Source organism: Bombus vosnesenskii, unplaced genomic scaffold, assembly GCF_011952255.1.
Source record: "Bombus vosnesenskii isolate JDL3184/JDL3185 unplaced genomic scaffold, Bvos_JDL3184-5_v1.1 scf7180000015329, whole genome shotgun sequence".
NCBI classification, from domain to species: domain Eukaryota; kingdom Metazoa; phylum Arthropoda; class Insecta; order Hymenoptera; family Apidae; genus Bombus; species Bombus vosnesenskii.
Window position 1 is genome coordinate 17072 of NW_022883942.1, and position 18554 is coordinate 35625.

The following is an 18554-nucleotide window of genomic DNA, read 5'->3' on the forward strand; positions in this document are numbered from 1 at the left end:
GCCCTCGAGGGAAAGTTGCTAGTGGGAGACGCCGCTCGTTGAAAAATATGTCTCCCCTATCTTCCCGTAGTTGGGACAAAGACTGTTTGTCTGTTTGAAGGACTTTAGTTAACTAAACCTTAAGATTTATAACGGGCCCTCGGGCTAGCCGAACATGTACTGCGGAGACGCGTCGACATTTGGCAATCATCTTACTCGAAGAATAGGGTCTGCGTGTGGCCAGCCACGGGACAGAAACCGTTGGAATGTTTACTGTCGCGTGTCGCCACGAATATTTCTTTTAAGGAGAGCTATAGAATTACTCCATACCTTTGTTAGGCAAAGCGTTCATCCCGTGACCGCGGCTACGTTCGGCGACTGACTGTCGCCTCGAGCCCAAGCTCATTATCACGACTCTCGAACAATTACAATCGGGTTGCATAACTACAATTGTTCAATTACAGCTATAGTAGACTCTAGGTTACAATGTTGCGGGATTATCCAAAATTCCAAAGGCTCCGGTGTTCTTTCATCTCCGACATATATATATATATATATATATATATATATATAGATATGTGTGTGCGCGTATGTTTTATATTATCGAATACTCTATAAAATAAACTACTCAAAACAATAAATAACGCATTATTGCTTCTTGTGGCAATATCGCCGTATTGTTCCTATGAAATTGTCTAATTTATATCTTCCTGTCGTGCGATATTGCTCAGAGATCATGGCAATGAACAGCACTGTATTACAGACAGTAAGAGACCTACATAAAGTTTGTACGTATGTTACAGCAAATAAATATCTTGTAGAAGTAAATTGATCTTTTCCTTCGTGTTCAGACTACCTCTTGCGCCAACTTCTTTTTATGAAATGTACAATCGGACATGATCAATTTTTTAACGAAGCTAATTTACTCGAAGATATAAACTATAATTACTAATATTGTATGCATTGTATAAGCATCTTATTAAAAAATTATTCGAATAAAAATGTTTACTTAAGGAAAGCTTAACTATTATTATTATTTTAACATAACGGAATTAATCCGCTTCATTCTGAATTTCACTATAAAAATATCATAAACACGGGACCTTGAATTTTGCACCCTATTACTATAAATCCAAGGATTGACAATGAGAGGAGAAGAGAAAGATATATATAGGGTATTCATTGTTGCCATAACCATCATCATTAACTGACGGTCGACACGCCGCTACTGTTAAGTTGACTCTATCAATTCCCCCAACAGATCTTCTGTATGTGTATTACTGTACGTGTTAAGTGTGTTTGATGTGTAACGTTCGAATGTTTGAAGATGTATACCATATGGATGTTTAAGGATGTCTGATGTTTGAGGGTTGAATAATGTCAACACTTGGTAAAATGGAGAGAGGAGTCTAATGTTTTGAACGTTGTAGAACGTGTGTATTTTACCCGGAAAGTTCAAGTATTTTTTTAGTATGCTCGGAATACATATTGATCGATTGCTTTCAAAAAATTGATATTCTAATGCATGGTACTCTGGTATCGCGAATACTATACGCCCTTTGCGCACCTCTTCACGCTAAAGGTGTAGCATTACCTGCATTGACGCGAAATGTCCGCTTTTTCAGAAGAATCATGGTATTCCTTCAGGTTAAAAATCTTGGCAACTGGTACGTGTTCGTACATTACCCTTCGGAAATATCGAGTTTCTAAAACATCCCTATAAGTAGGGAGGAAGTTCTAAGGAGATAATACTTTAAAAGATTTAAACTCAAAAATAACCTTCCTTCACAATCGCGCTACAAGCTTCACCGACCGAGACACCGCGTCATTATTTTATGCTTTCCAGACGGAACAAATCATTTCCAAACTATTAACAAACGAATTTCACCACTAGATGTATAGATATCACAGATCGGGAAATTATGTTATAAACTGTCTGTCTTGAATTAAGTCGTTGTTAACGAACGTAAAAAACGAAAGCTATTTAAATAAAGAATCACAACATGAAACCAGGTCGTCTATCATACAATCCGAAAAACGTTTCCCGCAACGTTACAACATCCATAACAAGTCTTTTTTCACTTATTTTTGGTCACGTGATTTTGGAACTGAATTTTGGGTCAAATGACACGTCACGATGTGAGCTCAATCAGCACAAACTTTCGAATGAAACTGGAAATTGGTTTCCCAGATAAAGGAGAATAAAGATACAACATAATTCCTTTTTTATGTACGATATTTAAATGAAAATACGCACATAGAGAAATATCTTGAACCCTATGTTTGGAATAGCGAGAACAATCGATTTAGTGATGTCCTTCGTCTTCGCTAAGACTCTAATTGAGGATGAAAGGATTTTCGATGTAAAATTTCTTACGTAGGAACTTGCTGAAAAATCACAGAATATAAAATTGTTTGAAGGTCGTAATTTCTATCGGACACACGAAAGTAATCTATCTAATGGATCGGAGAAAAACAAAGCTAAGCGACATACCAAGCGACATGCCCTTCCCCTCTTCGATGAGTCGCTTATTTGGTGGCAAATTTCTTCTTCAGCAATATGAATCTTTCGGGCGTTGTTGTTACAACCGAGCGAAATTGGTCTGCCTGCTTTTACCAAATCTGCTTAAAATGATTTTGGGAGCAGAACACGAACGAAAGGAAACGAATGTTGAAATTTGGCTATCTACTGAGAGTGACATGTGCTTCTGAAAATATACCTAATAAGACTTTAAGAGTGCCATGAGACTGAATACGTGTTTCACGGCTATCGAATCATTATCTTCCAAACTACTAGATAAAAACATACGTACAATTATGATATAGAGAAGACAGCTTCTTTTACCGTACTCTTTCACCTCAGCAATGAACACGAAAACTTATTTTTCATACTCATAGAAATACTTTAATGCTTAAACTTGTAATATTAAAATATTTCTAATACTGTACTCGAAGTCTTACACATTACAGACGTCCAATTGAAAGGCTCGACGTGAGCGAGAACAGAGTGCTGTTCGGCCCAGAAATTTTTAAACTTTTCAACATTATCTTTTACCCTTGACCACGAATTGTCTGTTTATGGATATGTTCAGTTGTCGTATCGATAACTGATATTACTGCATTACCCCACCGAGGTTTAATCCTGTCTGCCGATATATATATATAAATGAAACACTGGTATACTCTTTTAATCTGTGCCATAGTTTATAGAATTGCAGAAAGAAACGTTTTTTACGCATACATGATTTTGTAGGGTTTGGCTCTGTCAAATAGACCTCTTCCCCAAACAATTCACAATAATGTTTCCATTTCCATGTTCTTTCCTTAAATGAAAATCATCAATTCTTAAGGTGTCTAAAAAATAACAGAAAAAGAATGTTACGGAAATGTTCAATAATGTTAAAAATACGTAGATTTCCGGGGTTGAGAATAAAATCATTCGTATTCAGCAGGAAATAGAATCAATTTATCCAAAGTAAATGAAATATTTGAATCCTCAAAAATAGCAAAAACTTTCGTACGTGTCGCAAATGTCGTTTAGGACGATCAACTATTCTAAATAAATGACGATTACATTTTTATGAAGCTATCATAGATATATCACGATGAGACAATACCATACGAATCATGTCTAGTTGTATAAATTCGAACTACAATTTTCTTCGCTTAGCATCCTGTTACCTTAGTGACTATACAAAGTTGTCTTGAAATTAATTTCAGTTGAGAGAAGATAAATAGATTGAATAGTAACACTTCCGTAACGATAAATGAAAATACCTGTATAAACTTCAATTTTCAGCAGTGCATAACTCATCAGGGAACTGAAAGTTAGTCTTCTCGTCTAAAGTGAGATTTAGGTACACTCCCTACTCTGCCACCTGAAGTCTATGACACTTTCCCACAGGCGGTCGTCCCATCTACTTGTTCCCATAAATACAATTTTCAATATGACCTTTTCAATCCTGATATCTAAAGCACGATTATATAAACAGGTTGCGACGTTCACTATGGAAAACTATCTGAAGATTGGATCTTAAAAGATCAACATAAAAGATAACAAAATTCTCTAAATAGACAAATAGCCTTACTGATGTCTTCCAGTAGGTCCCGGACGAAATACTTTTTTCCTTCCTTCTTACAGCCCTTTCCAACCTACTAATTGTAAGTTACAGTCCTACAGATTAAATAGAAAAAGTAACACACTCTGTGTCGTCAACTTGTAATTAAAATATATGTAGAAAAGAAATGTATATATATGTAGAAAGCCAGAAATGTAAATGAATTTAGAGAATTAATTTGTTTTTAAGCCGCAAACTGATCAAGAAAATGAACTGGAAATACAATTTTATGGTAAAGAATGGCGTTGCCACGTCGTTAGTGACAATACTTATCTAAAAAGAATTCAAACAAATATAAGCCTAGTTAAATATACCAATTATATCTTTAATATGCCAATCTATTTTCAAGAAATGAGGAGTGGAGGAATTTGTTCCTCCCTCTCCCTCTTTACAAATTTTATTATGCGATTAATCTATTGTCTCATTTACCTGAGAAAAATTCAGTTGTTTTCTTTCTCTCGTTTACACTCTTTATCTGCGCAGCAATTTCGAAAATGATTATCCACTTCTCATTACTACATGCAAATTTTAGGTTATCTTTCATTTTTAATAAAATAGTTAATTGCTTGGTGTAAATTGCGAATTTGAATGAAACCGTTAATATATTAGTAGCGTGTGATTTCTTTATCATGGAAATGCCATTTCATTATGTCTTTACTGTGTTACGACCGTTCGCGGAGAGACGCGGTCGCGAGGAAAACGCGTCAGCCAGAAACGTAAATTCTCGCTACGATTCGGTGAATCGACGCCGCGAAGTAGTCGTTCCCCTGTTTCGATTAAGATAACAGAGGTGGTTAAATGAATATGACACAGTAGTAAGTTATATTTCACCGTTTATTCCAACAACTTATAACGAATACAGTTACGCTGATGCATATGTGCGAGATTAGTGAGTGACTGATCTGCGGGTATGTATACCCGGTGGAAGGATGTTGACCGTTCGAAGGATGTAAAATCAGTACTGTCTTGGGAGACGATGATGTGTCGGAGGAAAGCTAAGGATAGGTGTGTCTGGCGCACGGGACCATCGGATTTGTTGGCGACGATTTTAGTCAGGAGAGTGAGGGAATAGGCTTCGTTCTTAATTGGTTAAACGAAGGGTCTTAACCGCCCTCGAGAGAAAGTGGTTAGTGGGAGGAAAGTTGCAGCGTACGTGAGAAAACTAACTTTCCCCTTTTCGCCGTGGTAGACAATAGTCTCTAGAAATTCCTCCGAACCAGATGTTTGTTTTGTTTGAAGGACCTTTTCTAGGAAATCTATGAGATTTATGGAAGGTACTTGAAACTATGGAGGATACGCTGCGTGTATCCGAAGACATCTGGTTGCCATATTGCCCGCGGTGTGTGGCCTCGGCTAGGTAGAGTGTTACGCGACGTAACAACTGTGTACTCAATTTATTCCAATTTTAATGCTAATTGTTCTTGAACTAATTCTCGCAACAATATTTAATTCAGTGTAATTTGTCATTGTTGAATAGATTATAGCAATAAATGAAATAACATGCATATTAATTTGTCACATTAAAAAAGGACAACATATTTATTTAGTTATAGTTTTCTGCTTGCTTCTTACTGTATACATTTATTACTTCAATACCATTTTTTGTTTGAGTTTGGATTAGATTTAAACCAAACTGCAATTAGTTTTAAGTCATATTTGCTTAAATTTGCCAATACATTTTATGGTAAATATTGGTAAAGGGGAGGCCAGTTTCGATGATTTTGATTTTGGCATAGAGTTTTGACGTGCAGTTGTTAGCCGTCGTTCGTTATTTCTTCAAAAATTATTAACAAAAATATATTACTACTATGCGTAACGTATGCACTTACTATGCGTAAATATATGTAACCATGAACACAGACGTGTCCGTTGGTTTACTATTAATGTAATTACATAATATATATATTTACTTATTATTTTGATAACATTTTATGGAAATGATTGCAATCACACATATCATATTACATCATGTACAATTAGTTGCAATATCATCCATGTTACTTATATTTCAATGCTGTATATACATATTTGAATAAATCTCATTGTTAGTATAACGTTCCATATAATTGAAAAACAATCGGATATCGTATAATCGACGTAACGTTAGAAACAATATTATAAGAAAGTAGTTGCAAAAATTGACGACGAACTAGTGCGATATGCGTAGCTCGTAAACTGTCGGTGAATGGTGTGGTAGCTACCGCACACGTAAGTTAACACACACAGCAGCAAACTGCACTAGCTAGGTTGCAATAACCCCCTAGGTTTCCTCCACTGCCATCCATAATTACACTCTCAACATAGTAACTGCATCTCCAGTGCTCGAGATCGTCGCGTCTATTGTGAATGCACCGGTGCTGCGAAAGGGACGACTGAAAAGCAAACCACACACCGCGCAATCTTGCCAAGATGACAAGTATGACTTAGTATCACCATCATCGTCCTTTCGAAAGTACGCTTGCAAGCTGAACTTGTTACACGATAAACGTAATATGATTATAACTTTTTACTCGTCAGCTATCTTACGCAACATTACGCTGTAATACGTTTCGGATTTCCCTCCTGGACAATTGCACGATTCGTTTCTGTGAGAAAAGTGAAAAGAATCTTAAATTAAGTAACATTAATGTATGCATTATCCAGTGTAGACTATTTTTTATTTTCTTAAAATTTAAACTCTACAGTAAAATTATTTATTATACTACGAGTGAGGAAACTAACATTTTGATTATTCTTCCAATAACCAGAATTTTTAAAATAACAATCGATCTTTCTCGTCGCATCGTCTATGCATTACATTGCTAAAAACTTATAGAATCACATGCAATAACTGTCAAATCTCCATCCTTGACACATAAAAAAAAATAATGTATTTAAGAAATAGTACGCCATTCCCCCCAACGTTCTCCTACGTAAATTTTCATCGCCGATGCAGATTCTACATTATAAAATTCATTCCTCGTCGTCTCTTGGAACAACATTGATCATTTTTATAATGTCCTTTAAAGTTTATACCTGCTCTAATTTTGATGAAGCCGGCATCCATCTTCAGGTATACAGACGAAGTCGGCGAAGTATACACATATTCTCTTTTCCTGAGAAAGTTTATATTGCTTGGTTTAAAGCGCCTAGGATATTTTTGACGAAGTAGGTGGAAGCATAAAATATCAAATAAGAAAATTAGGTTAATTTCTTATTACGTAACGCCTACAAAATTGTTCAAACAAGTTACTTCATAAATGTTAAGCAACACTGACGCGAATAAACTTGATGCGTAAACCGTTATTTGAAGATGCAGCATAAGTTTCGTAAAAGAGTTACTTGATAAATTCCAGTTTCAAATTATTCTTCGAAAGTATAACAAAATAATAAACACAAAATGTACATAATATAAACAGTACAGGAAAGAAAACAATGGCAGACGGTATTGAGAATTAACATCTTGGAAGATACCTTACATCAGCTGTACTATGTGGAGGTGATAGACGACGTTTAACCTCTTAGGTAGGGCTGAATTTTGCGCGCAGCTGTTTCTCTCTACGGCAGAGTTTGACGCGAATTACGTGTAAACGATACGCCACTGCAATATGTGACGGGTAGTGTTCTCTGCGCAAGCACATTGGTATCAAGTTTTTAATAACTAAACTACAATTTTTCTTGAAAATATGATGCATATACTTTAAGTTTCATAATTCACTCTAATAATTAATAATACAACTGTGTGTGACATATTTTAAAGCACGGTACGACACATAGACCCACGTCACGATTTTCACACTCATAGCGCGATAGTGTTTTCCAAATTGCTCTTCGTTTTCCATTTTGAAGCGACATTTTGAGATTGAAGATTCTAAAAAATTATAAGGATACGGGTCGGCATGTTAAAAAGAGCATCTAATAATGGTATATTTATTTTAACAAAAGCAAAACACTGGCGTATCAAAAACAAAGACTATATATTCTATCTGTATATTGTTAACACTGTTATAAAACATTGCGTGAAGTAAGACAAATGAAAAAGACCATTTTGTTGAAACGGTGAGCGAATGAGTCAGTAGAGTGAGCCACTATAGTGGCGCGTCGTAATATAAGATGACATCCGCGAAAGCCACTATAGTGGCGCATCGTACCTAAGAGATTAACAACGTGCAATTAAAAGATCATGCGTGAAATACTTACGGGCTAACAAATTTGCACGTTTAAAACCTCAAACTAATAACAAATCTGTCTCCTAAAAACAAACTAGATTTCAGTGTAATGGTTGTTCATTCTTTCAACTAATTTTCAAAACTGATCTTACACAAATATTTAAGAACACGATCACATTGAATATGTGTTTATGTGAACTCTTTAAATTACATTCGTGTTCTGGGTACACCTCTGTTGCAAGCACTTTTCCAGCAACCCTACTGTAGTATCGGGAATAAAATATTATTATTATTGATGATTTATTTACAATAAATGGATTGTACACATGTTGATTAAACAGAAGAACGATGGTTCTAGACAACTCAATAGTTAACTCGCAACTCTCGTCACAACAGATCCAACGCTCTTTCTCTCTCTCACGCGGACGACACTCTCACACAACGCTAGCAACACTATATCGACAACGCAACTCGCATTTTCTGACTTCTCGATTCACACTCTCTGACTTCTCCACTGACACTGACTGTCCTAGCATCCCTTTGTCTTTTCTTAGGCCCACCACGCACGTGTTCCGTAAACACTCGTGGCCAAGGTCATGTAGGCCTTTTCTACGAAACTATTCAATTGAAGGACCGACGACACATTGATGGACCCGACGACGCCTCGGCTCTCGCGGCATTGTTTATGGTTTACTCGATATCTCTTTGGCCTTTTTGTGCACGATACTACACTACGGATTAATATTCTATTTTTCTTGTGCTGTATAAGTACATACATACGATAGTACATACAGGGTATACCGAAAATCGTGGTGCAAGCCAAAAGGATGTGATTCCTCGTACAAAAGTAAGTCGAAAATGTAAAATAATAACTTTTGATATTAATCTGGCATCATAAAATTTCTGCATACCACGAGACGTTATTCCTTTCAGTTTTAAAACGTGTGCCAGTTTCTTTGTACGTGTATGAAAGAATGATACAACGTATGGTGACAGTCGTGTAATGCTAAAAATATATTTCTCCTTCCCTGGATACGATCATAGATTATTCAGAAAAGTAAAAAAGATTGGAAAAGCAAAAAAGGGCAACACCGCACGGGGTTCTCAAGCGGTCACCCGTCTAAGTACTATCCGCGCCCAGCGTTGCTTAAACTTTCGTGATCGGACGAGAACGAGTGCATTTAATGATGTTTATTTAACCCAAGATACAATTTCAAATACATTTTGGTATTCACAATAAACTGTGAATTTTGGTAATAATGTGTTAAGCAAAGGTACCGATACGCGGCGGTACGACGTAGCCATACTATATTATGTGTCGGCGCTTTACATGTTTTGTGTTTAATACAATTTTTGGGTTTAAGCCACTGGGGAGCGGAGCTTTTATATGATTTTGTTTTTTTTTTATTTTTTCTGTCCTGAAAACTTGGTCGCAAAACAGGACGCTTCGGTAATTTACTTTTGACGAGAACGAGTGCATTAAGCGCGGTATGTGCGTTGACTGAAGCAATCGGTTTTGTTATTTGATATTGTCGAATAGAAAAATATTTAAAAAAACACAGAAATATGTACGAGAATAAACGGTATCTTTATACATGCATCCAGATCTGTAACATTTTGTCTGGCTTCGTTTCCCAGGCAATGGACTGTGAAGTTCCGTCATGTAGGTACGCGTGCACTTGAAAAGTAACGAGAGTCAAATGGACGGAACTTTGTTACGCCTCTCGCTGACGCGTTTTCCTCGCGACCGCGTCTCTCCGCGAACGGTCGTAACATTTGGCCCTTCGAGCCGGATCATCAGTGGCAGTGGATAGTTTTGTCACCCATCCGGTCGAAACATTTGGTCCTTCGAGCCGGATTCAGTGACAAGTGAAAAGTGTGGACACGTAACCGGTCGAATCATTCGATCCTCAAAGCCGTATGACGCCTCAAGTGAAAAGTGCATACCAGTGCCACCCACTATCATACAGTGCCACGTGAATCCAACATAATCACGCAGCCTCACGCCAACAACTGGAGGGTCGACTTCAGTAAGAACACGTCTTACACATCAAACGAAACACACACGGTGACGAGTAACATTCAAACTCACAACCACAAGGTAAGCTCGCTCATTGCATTTTCCTCTCAAACTGCGATACCTATGGAGAACGCAGAGAAAATTACCTCCTTGCATCGGAGACGAGGCTTTCAAATCGGTCGATTTACCTCTGTATCGAAACGACTCGATGAATACGAAAAATCTACACAACCGATTAAGGCCCGATTAACGGCCTATATGATACTACTCGACGACGCGTGGAAACAATATCGATTGTTACAAGAGGAATTAGAAGATTTAGGCGAGATAGACGACGCGCGCGTTTCCGAAGTAACCGACACATATGACGATCTTGTAATCCGAATACACACCCTCATGGATGATACACCAGCATCGTCGTCGAAATCACAAGGCTCCGAGTCGTCTAATGTCGCCGAGCCGACATCAGTTAAACTGCCGGAAATTCACTTGCCTACTTTTGACGGTGTCATCGGAAATTGGCACTCCTTTTACGACTCCTTCTTATCCACTATCGACCGAAGCAAGCGACTTACATCCGTGCAGAAATTTCACTACCTACGATCCTCTTTGACCTTAAAGGCCGCGCGAAGTATACAATCGTTAGCCCTCACCGAGTCAAACTATGCAATCGCCGTCGACGTGCTTAAGGAAAAATTCGACTGCCACCGTCAAATCTGCATGCGCCACCTCGACTTGCTTTTCGACTGTCCGAAAATAGTTAAAGAGACACCCGAAGCCATAGACGACTTTCTCGAGACGGTCAAGATAAATATCCAAGCGTTAGAGAACCTCGGTGACCCAATCACATCAAACACCGTTCTTCTCAAATTACTTACATGGAAGTTACCCCCAGCCATCATTCGCAAATGGCAATGCACCTTACCAGACAAGAAATTGCCGTCATACACGCACTTAATAGACTTCTTGCAAACACGGACAAACGGCGATAGAACAAGTTCAGCAGTTACCGCGACGAAAAGGGCCTCCGAACCACCCAACCGTCAGCGACCGAGCGCGCCGCGAAGTCATGCAGTCACCATGACACTCGAGACGCCGGTATGTCCGGACTGTCGAAGACAACACGAACTACGGAATTGCGACGTCTTCAAAGCGAAATCGCCCAAAGAGCGTCTCGACACTGCCAAACGGGCGTCGCTCTGTACGAATTGTTTAGGCAAGGGATACGCTCTCAATCAATGCTCCGCCGGGTCATGTCGCATCTGTAGACAGCGACACCACACTTCCTTACATCAAGAGCATGGTCACAGTAGATTACGGACACGTGTGAGCCGAACACCGAGCGGTCGATCGTCGAGCGACCGGTCATCCAACGGTCGATCTCCGCCTAGTTCACCGATTCCGCGGTCGTCACACCGATCGAGACGGGCATCCGCGTCTCCACGAACGTCTCCCCGAACGTCTCCCCGAACGTCTCCGCGAACATCCCCAAAACGTGTATCTCGGTCATCGCGAACGACGGCATCGGGATCAAATACCTCCCGCAGTCCTAAACAACTAGGGGAACCCTGACGTCCTCAAACGGCTTTGCTAGGGACCGAACCACCGAAAACAGACTCATTGACCTCGCCTCCTTCCGGATCACTCCACCACGATTTGTTAGTCACTGCACAGGTCAACATACTGGACAATAGAACTCAACCGTTCCGCTGTAGAGCTCTGCTAGATACCGGCGCTAGCATGAACTTCATCACCGAGAAACTCGCCAATTCGTTAAGACTCAACCAACGGAAATGTTCGGAACAACCAATCGGAACACTCAACACATTGTCCACGACCTCGAAACGTTACATCACGGCCACGATCACCTCCGTTGACGGCACATACGAACGCACCTGGATTTTTCTCATCATACCGACCATATCGACTTCGATCCCAGATCAACCCGTGGATCGGTCAACGATACAGATACCCAGAAATCTACGACTAGCCGATCCAAGATTCCACAGACCTGCTCCGATCGACGTGCTATTGAGCGCCGGGCCAACACTAGCGTCACTGTGTGTCGGCCAACTTGATATCAGTCAAGCGAACGGGACCGACTTGCGTCTGCAAAAAACGCGGTTCGGATGGGTCATCGGGGGAAGCCCAGCCTCGCAACCACCCGCACACGCATTTCACGCGTCCACGACGGCCTTGCAGGCGGATCTCGCCCGTTTTTGGGAAATCGACGAAGGACCGACCACTGCGCACACTTCAGAAGCGGAACGACAGTGCGAGGAACATTTCCGGAATCACGTTCAACGCACCCACGAAGGGCGATACATGGTCGCTCTCCCCTTCAACGAGACAACTCCCTCGCTTGGATCCTCCAGAGCCATGGCGATGAAGCGACTAACATCTCTCTGCCGTCGGTTCCAACGAGATAAACGATTCGAAGCCGACTATCACGCCGTAATACAGGAATACTTGGCATTAGGGCACATGACAAAAGTTACCACGGGCCACTGCACGGACGACGGATATTTTCTGCCACATCATGGCGTGATCAAGGAATCCAGCCAAACCACGAAACTCCGAGTCGTGTTTGACGGATCGGCCCCAACCACCACCGGAGTTTCATTAAACGGCGTACTTTATACGGGACGGAAACTACAAGATGATTTATTTTTCATCCTTCTAAGATTTCAATCTCATCAATACGTCATTACAGGCGATGTCGAAAAAATGTATCGCCAATTTCTTGTGCGCCCGGAGGATCGGAAATTTCAACAAATTTTGTGGCGCAATGCTGATGGAGAAGTCGACACTTATCAACTCAACACAGTGACATTCGGGGTCTCAGCGGCCCCGTATCTAGCCATCTGCTGCCTCAAGCAACTGGCGGACGACGAGGGGCATCGATATCCACGAGCTTACAGCGAGACTTTTACGTCGACGATGTTCTCACAGGAGTCGATACAAGGGTCGAAGCACGATCATTGAGAACGGAGCTCACAGAACTGCTCAAGCTAGCCGGCTTAAACATTCGGAAATGGGCATCGAACGACCGGGAACTGCTACGAGGACTTCCCGAGAAGGACATAAACGATAAGCTGCTACTAGGCGAATCGCAAACCTTCAAGACACTGGGTGTTGTTTGGAATTCCTTCGACGATTCGATCCTATACTCCGTCAAAATCAATAATTCCGACTCTCGAATTACGAAGAGAACAATCAGCTCCGAAATCGCCAAGATCTACGACCCTCTCGGATTGCTGGCACCAGTAATTGTTCGAGCTAAGATGTTGCTCCAGCGACTCTGGATGCTAAAAATTGATTGGGACGAATCCTTACCGGCTGACGTGCACACGGAATGGAGCAAATATTACGCACAGCTGCCATTATTGAATAACGTGGAGTTTCCACGCAAAACGATAATCAATCCCGCAGCGGAAATTGAGTTACACGGGTTCTGTGACGCCAGCGACAGGGCATATGGAGCATGCGTTTACCTTCGCACCATCACCCTGGATGGTCATGTCTGTGCGCGTCTCCTCACTGCGAAGTCGAAGGTAGCTCCGCTCAAATCACTAACCATTCCAAGGCTGGAACTGAGTGGAGCACTCCTTCTCGCGTCACTAGCCACCACGGTCCTCCAAGCCTTGCCAAGCAACATTGCTCGGACCGTTTATTGGACTGACTCCACAATCGTTCTACATTGGATCAACACGTCACCCCACGCGCTAAAAACCTTCGTCGCTAACCGTGTGACAGAAATTCAACGAAAGACTCACGCCTCAGATTGGCGTCACATCCCCACTACCGATAACCCGGCAGATCTCATATCTCGAGGCCAACTACCCGAAGACTTCCTGAAAACAATCATTTGGCAACATGGACCAGAGTGGCTTCAACAACCTGAAGAATACTGGCCAACGTGGAACCCAGTACCGTTAAACGAAACACCGGAGCAGAAAAGGGCAACCTGTCTGTCCGCGACTCCGGCGGACCACAGCATACTGGGGAGATTCTTCTCTTGGCCCAAGCTTATAAGAATTGCCGCTCGGTGCCTTCGATGGAGACAAATCCGGGATCGAGGCAAACCTCTGACCATGCACGAGTTGGCCAATGCACACAGCAGATTAATCAAACTATTGCAAGCTTATTTTTCAGACGAAATCCGTGCTCTCCAGACAGACAGAAATTCGGCAGTGAAAGGGAAACTCCAAAGACTCAATCCATTTCTGGACAAGGACGGGATGCCTTTCAGCCAGAAGCACCCAATAATTCTACCCAAATCCTCAGTTACCGCGCTCATAATCGAGCATGAACACCTCCTAAATCTCCACACCAGAACTCAAGCTACCTTATACGCCCTAAGGAGATCTTATTGGCCTATCGACGGCCGCAGTCAAGTTTGGAGCACGCTGAAGAAGTGCGTCCGTTGCTGCAGAGCCAACCTCCCTCCAGTGGATTACATAATGGGCGACCTTCCAGCTGCACGGATAACAGAGTCTCGGCCATTTACCAACGGCGGAATCGACTACTGCGGACCGTTTTACATCAAGGAACGAAAGGATCGCAACCGACGCAAAATCAAGGTATACGTAGCAATCTTTGTGTGTCTTGCAGTCAAAGCAGTCCACATCGAGTTGGTCAGCGATCTCACTAGCGAGGCCCTCATTGCCGCTCTGCGAAGATTCATCGTTCGCCGCGGATTCTGTGTGACAATCTACTCCGACAACGGTACCAACTTCGTTGGTGCCAACAACGAATTACGAGAGCTCCGAAATCTCCTGCAATCCGACGATCACAAGGCACAGGTCCAGTCCTTTTTAGCCGACCGACGGATCGAATGGCACTTCATCCCTCCCAACTCTCCTCACTTCGGTGGGTTGTGGGAGGCTGCAGTGAAGTCTTTCAAACGACATCTCAGACGTGTCGTCGGTAACGAGCTCTTGACCTTCGAAAACCTTAACACCCTCATCATCGAAATCGAGTCTATCCTCAACTCCCGTCCGCTGACGCCAATATCTTCAGACCCAAACGATCTCCTCGTTCTCACTCCCGGTCATTTCCTCATCGGAGATTCACTAACAAGTTTCCGAGAACGAGATTTCAGGGACACGCCATCCAACCGTCTCTCCTGCTGGCAGCATATTCAGAAACTCAAACAACATTTCTGGCGCCGGTGGCATCGAGAGTATCCCAACGAGCTACACATCCGGAACAAATGGAGCAAGGGCAGTCACGACATACGAGAAGGCACCATCGCCCCCCCGATGCAATGGCCATTGGGCAGGATCATCAAGGCCCAACCCGGGGCGGACGGCATCATACGCACGGCTATCGTTCGAACAGCGACGAGTACCCTCGAACGGAGCATCAAGCGGATGGTACCACTACCGAGCAGAACGACTCCATACGACTCCGAACCAATCAACAGCCCGAAGTCTGATAAGAGGTCCACCTGACAACAGCACACCATATCACTTGATCGGTGCCCTCTCAACGGGGGGAGGATGTTACGTCGCGTAACACTCTACCTAGCCGAGGCCACACACCGCGGGCAATATGGCAACCAGATGTCTTCGGATACACGCAGCGTAGCCTCCATAGTTTCAAGTACCTTCCATAAATCTCATAGATTTCCTACAAAAGGTCCTTCAAACCAAACAAACGTCTGTTTCCGAAGAATTTCCAAAGACTATTGTCTACCACGGCTTAACTAAGGAAAGTTAGTTTTTCTCACGTACGCTGCAACTGTCCTCCCACTAACCACTTTCTCTCGAGGGCGGTTAAAACCCTTCGTTTAACCAATTAAAAACGAAGCCTATTTCCTCAATCTCCTAAATAACATCGGCACCAACAAATCCGATGGTCCCGTGCGCTAGACACACCTATCCTTAGCTTTCCTCCGAGACAGCATCGTCTCCCAAGACAGTACTGATTTTACATCCTTCGAACGGTCAACATCCTTCCACCGGAAGATACACACCCGCAGATCAGTCACTTATTCATCTCGTACATACGCACCAGCGTAACTGTCTTCGTTATAAGTTGTTGGAATAAACGGTGAAATATTACTTACTGCTGTGTCATATTCATTTAACCACCTCTGTTATCTTAACCGAAACAGGGGAACGACAACTTCGCGGCGTCGATTCACCGAATCGTAGCGAGAAGTTACACCTCTCGCTGACGCGTTTTGCTCGCGACCGCGTCTCTCCGCGAACGATCGTAACAACGTGAAATTATTCTTTCTTTTTTCTTTTTAATTTAATCATGCGAAACGATCTATAAATGCACTGAAAGGACCGGCACTTTGTGAGTCTAATGATCCAGGGAAAGTGATTGGTCAGCAAATGATTGTAACCCCGATTTCTTTATTTCTATAACGCGTAAGTGTATAAAATAAATAAAAATATCATGATAAAGATTCAGTAACGATGATAATTAATTCAATAATTAATTCAATCATGATGGTAATTATGCGATAATAGACTGAGTGAAAAGCGTTCGCGATTGGCCGTAATGGCGAAATATGCGGCTGTTAGAGCGTTAAGTTTTAAGCCACGCGATATATGTCAATCTAGGAGACGTATAAAAAATCCCAGAATTTTTACATACATGCATACAATACAAACGTGTATACAATACATACAGTATCGTATACACGTTGACATCTACGGACAAAGTTCTCTTCGTAAAAGAAAAATCATGTAGCAAGATAATGTACTACTAACAACAGGTCTCAAGATATAGCTGTCGACAAATTTATTGCTTCATATGACAATGTTTCAGCCTCCAACTCCGTCATTAACAATAACAGTAACAATAATATTAACGACAAACGGCGTCACAAACACTCCCGTGGTTTTTCGGAACCTGCGACAACCGGACAACTGGAGCACGTTGCAACAAAAGACTCTTATCTGTATCTTCTGAGATCTCTGCAGACAATCTTGATAGCGAAGACCAGATGTTCTCTGATACTAAGTTTGAAACTGCTACAGAAAGCAGAGATCATCCTTATGTCGAAGCAACGAGGAGCCAAAACAGAATTTTGACAAACTACGTTCGACTAAATTGTATCATTGTTACTAACGAATACACTGCTCTTACAAAAGCCTTTGTGAAGATCAAAAATAAATATCACCTACTGAAAGACAGAAACACCAAAAACAGATTACACCAACTTACTGAAAAAGTAGAAAATATCTAGCTGGGCCCCTACGTTGGTTTATTTTTGCTAATCTGGGAATGACAGGTATAATCAAAAACCGGAAAACGCGGATAGGAAGTTTAATGCACTTGAAGAGATTAGCTCCGCCGATGAAAAATTATGGCTAACCGTAATATATCTTTCCAATTACTTTCCATTCTCATCATCATATTAATAACATTAAGAAGTTGAAAAAAGATACAACATTCAGCAATAAGCGCTGTTCTTAATGATCGTATCAGTGCACCAACAAACATTCTGTTAAAGACAAAACTTTCACTTATCAGGGATCGTACTACATATTTGTGTAATAGCCTCCTGACCAAAGCCCTCTAACACTACTACGAAAATTAATCGTACAGCAAAACACTTTTAACCATCTAGAAATAAGGAAAGTGAACTTAAAAAGAAAGCTCATGAAACAATGTATCAATAAAGGGAATATTACACACTCGTAATCACTTCAATATCTATTTTTCTGATCATAACACTGTCATTACCTCGATTCGTATAAATATTGAAATTGGAAACATGCACAAAATGTGCAATTTTTTATTAAATCATGACTTACATATAACATATACCGATGGAAGCAAAACTACAAGACCAATTTCTGTAAAATCAGCTTACATCTGCAAAGAATTAACAGTCTCGAGGAAAAGAAGTATTCCAAATACATTTTACGTATTTTCAGCAGAATGCATTAATATTATATATCATAAATGATGGAATCGTAACATTAAAATTTCTACTGATTAGCGTTCTTCTCTTCCCGCATAATTCAAAAATAGATACAAAGACTAACGTAACTTCTGTAATCTCGAAATTAAAAGAAAATATGACGAATTTAAGGAAAAATGCATAAATAATTTTTGGATTCCATCACAAATGGATATACTGTGTAATCAAATTAAGTAAAACATGATTTTCGTGAATCACTTAAGCACGAATGTAATTTGAATATTGTATATTGTTTCGATCATTCGCGGAGAGACGCGATCGCGAGATATCACGTCAACGAGAGTTGTAAGTTCTCGTTACGATTAAACAATCGACGCCACGAACTGATCGATTCCCTTATT

At 41.1% G+C, this 18554-nt stretch overlaps 1 protein-coding gene across 1 annotated transcript; it reads left to right on the plus strand.

The window, feature by feature from the left end:
* The first annotated feature begins 10661 nt into the window (after positions 1–10661).
* Positions 10662–15721, plus strand: LOC117241161. Its single transcript, XM_033507140.1, has 3 exons — positions 10662–11574; positions 11860–12994; positions 13069–15721. The coding sequence occupies exons 1-3, from the start codon at positions 10662–10664 to the stop codon at positions 15719–15721; spliced, it is 4701 nt and encodes a 1566-aa protein (XP_033363031.1).
* Positions 15722–18554: the final 2833 nt, after the last annotated feature.

Excerpts from the sequence above, each read along its gene's own strand:
- LOC117241161 (XM_033507140.1), top strand. The coding sequence starts at position 10,662 with ATGGATGATACACCAGCATCGTCGTCGAAATCACAAGGCTCCGAGTCG. Across the intron at positions 11,575-11,859 it reads ACATCAAGAGCATGGTCACA|GGACCGAACCACCGAAAACA; the intron begins GTAGATTACGGA and ends CGGCTTTGCTAG. Across the intron at positions 12,995-13,068 it reads ACAGGCGATGTCGAAAAAAT|TCGACACTTATCAACTCAAC; the intron begins GTATCGCCAATT and ends CTGATGGAGAAG.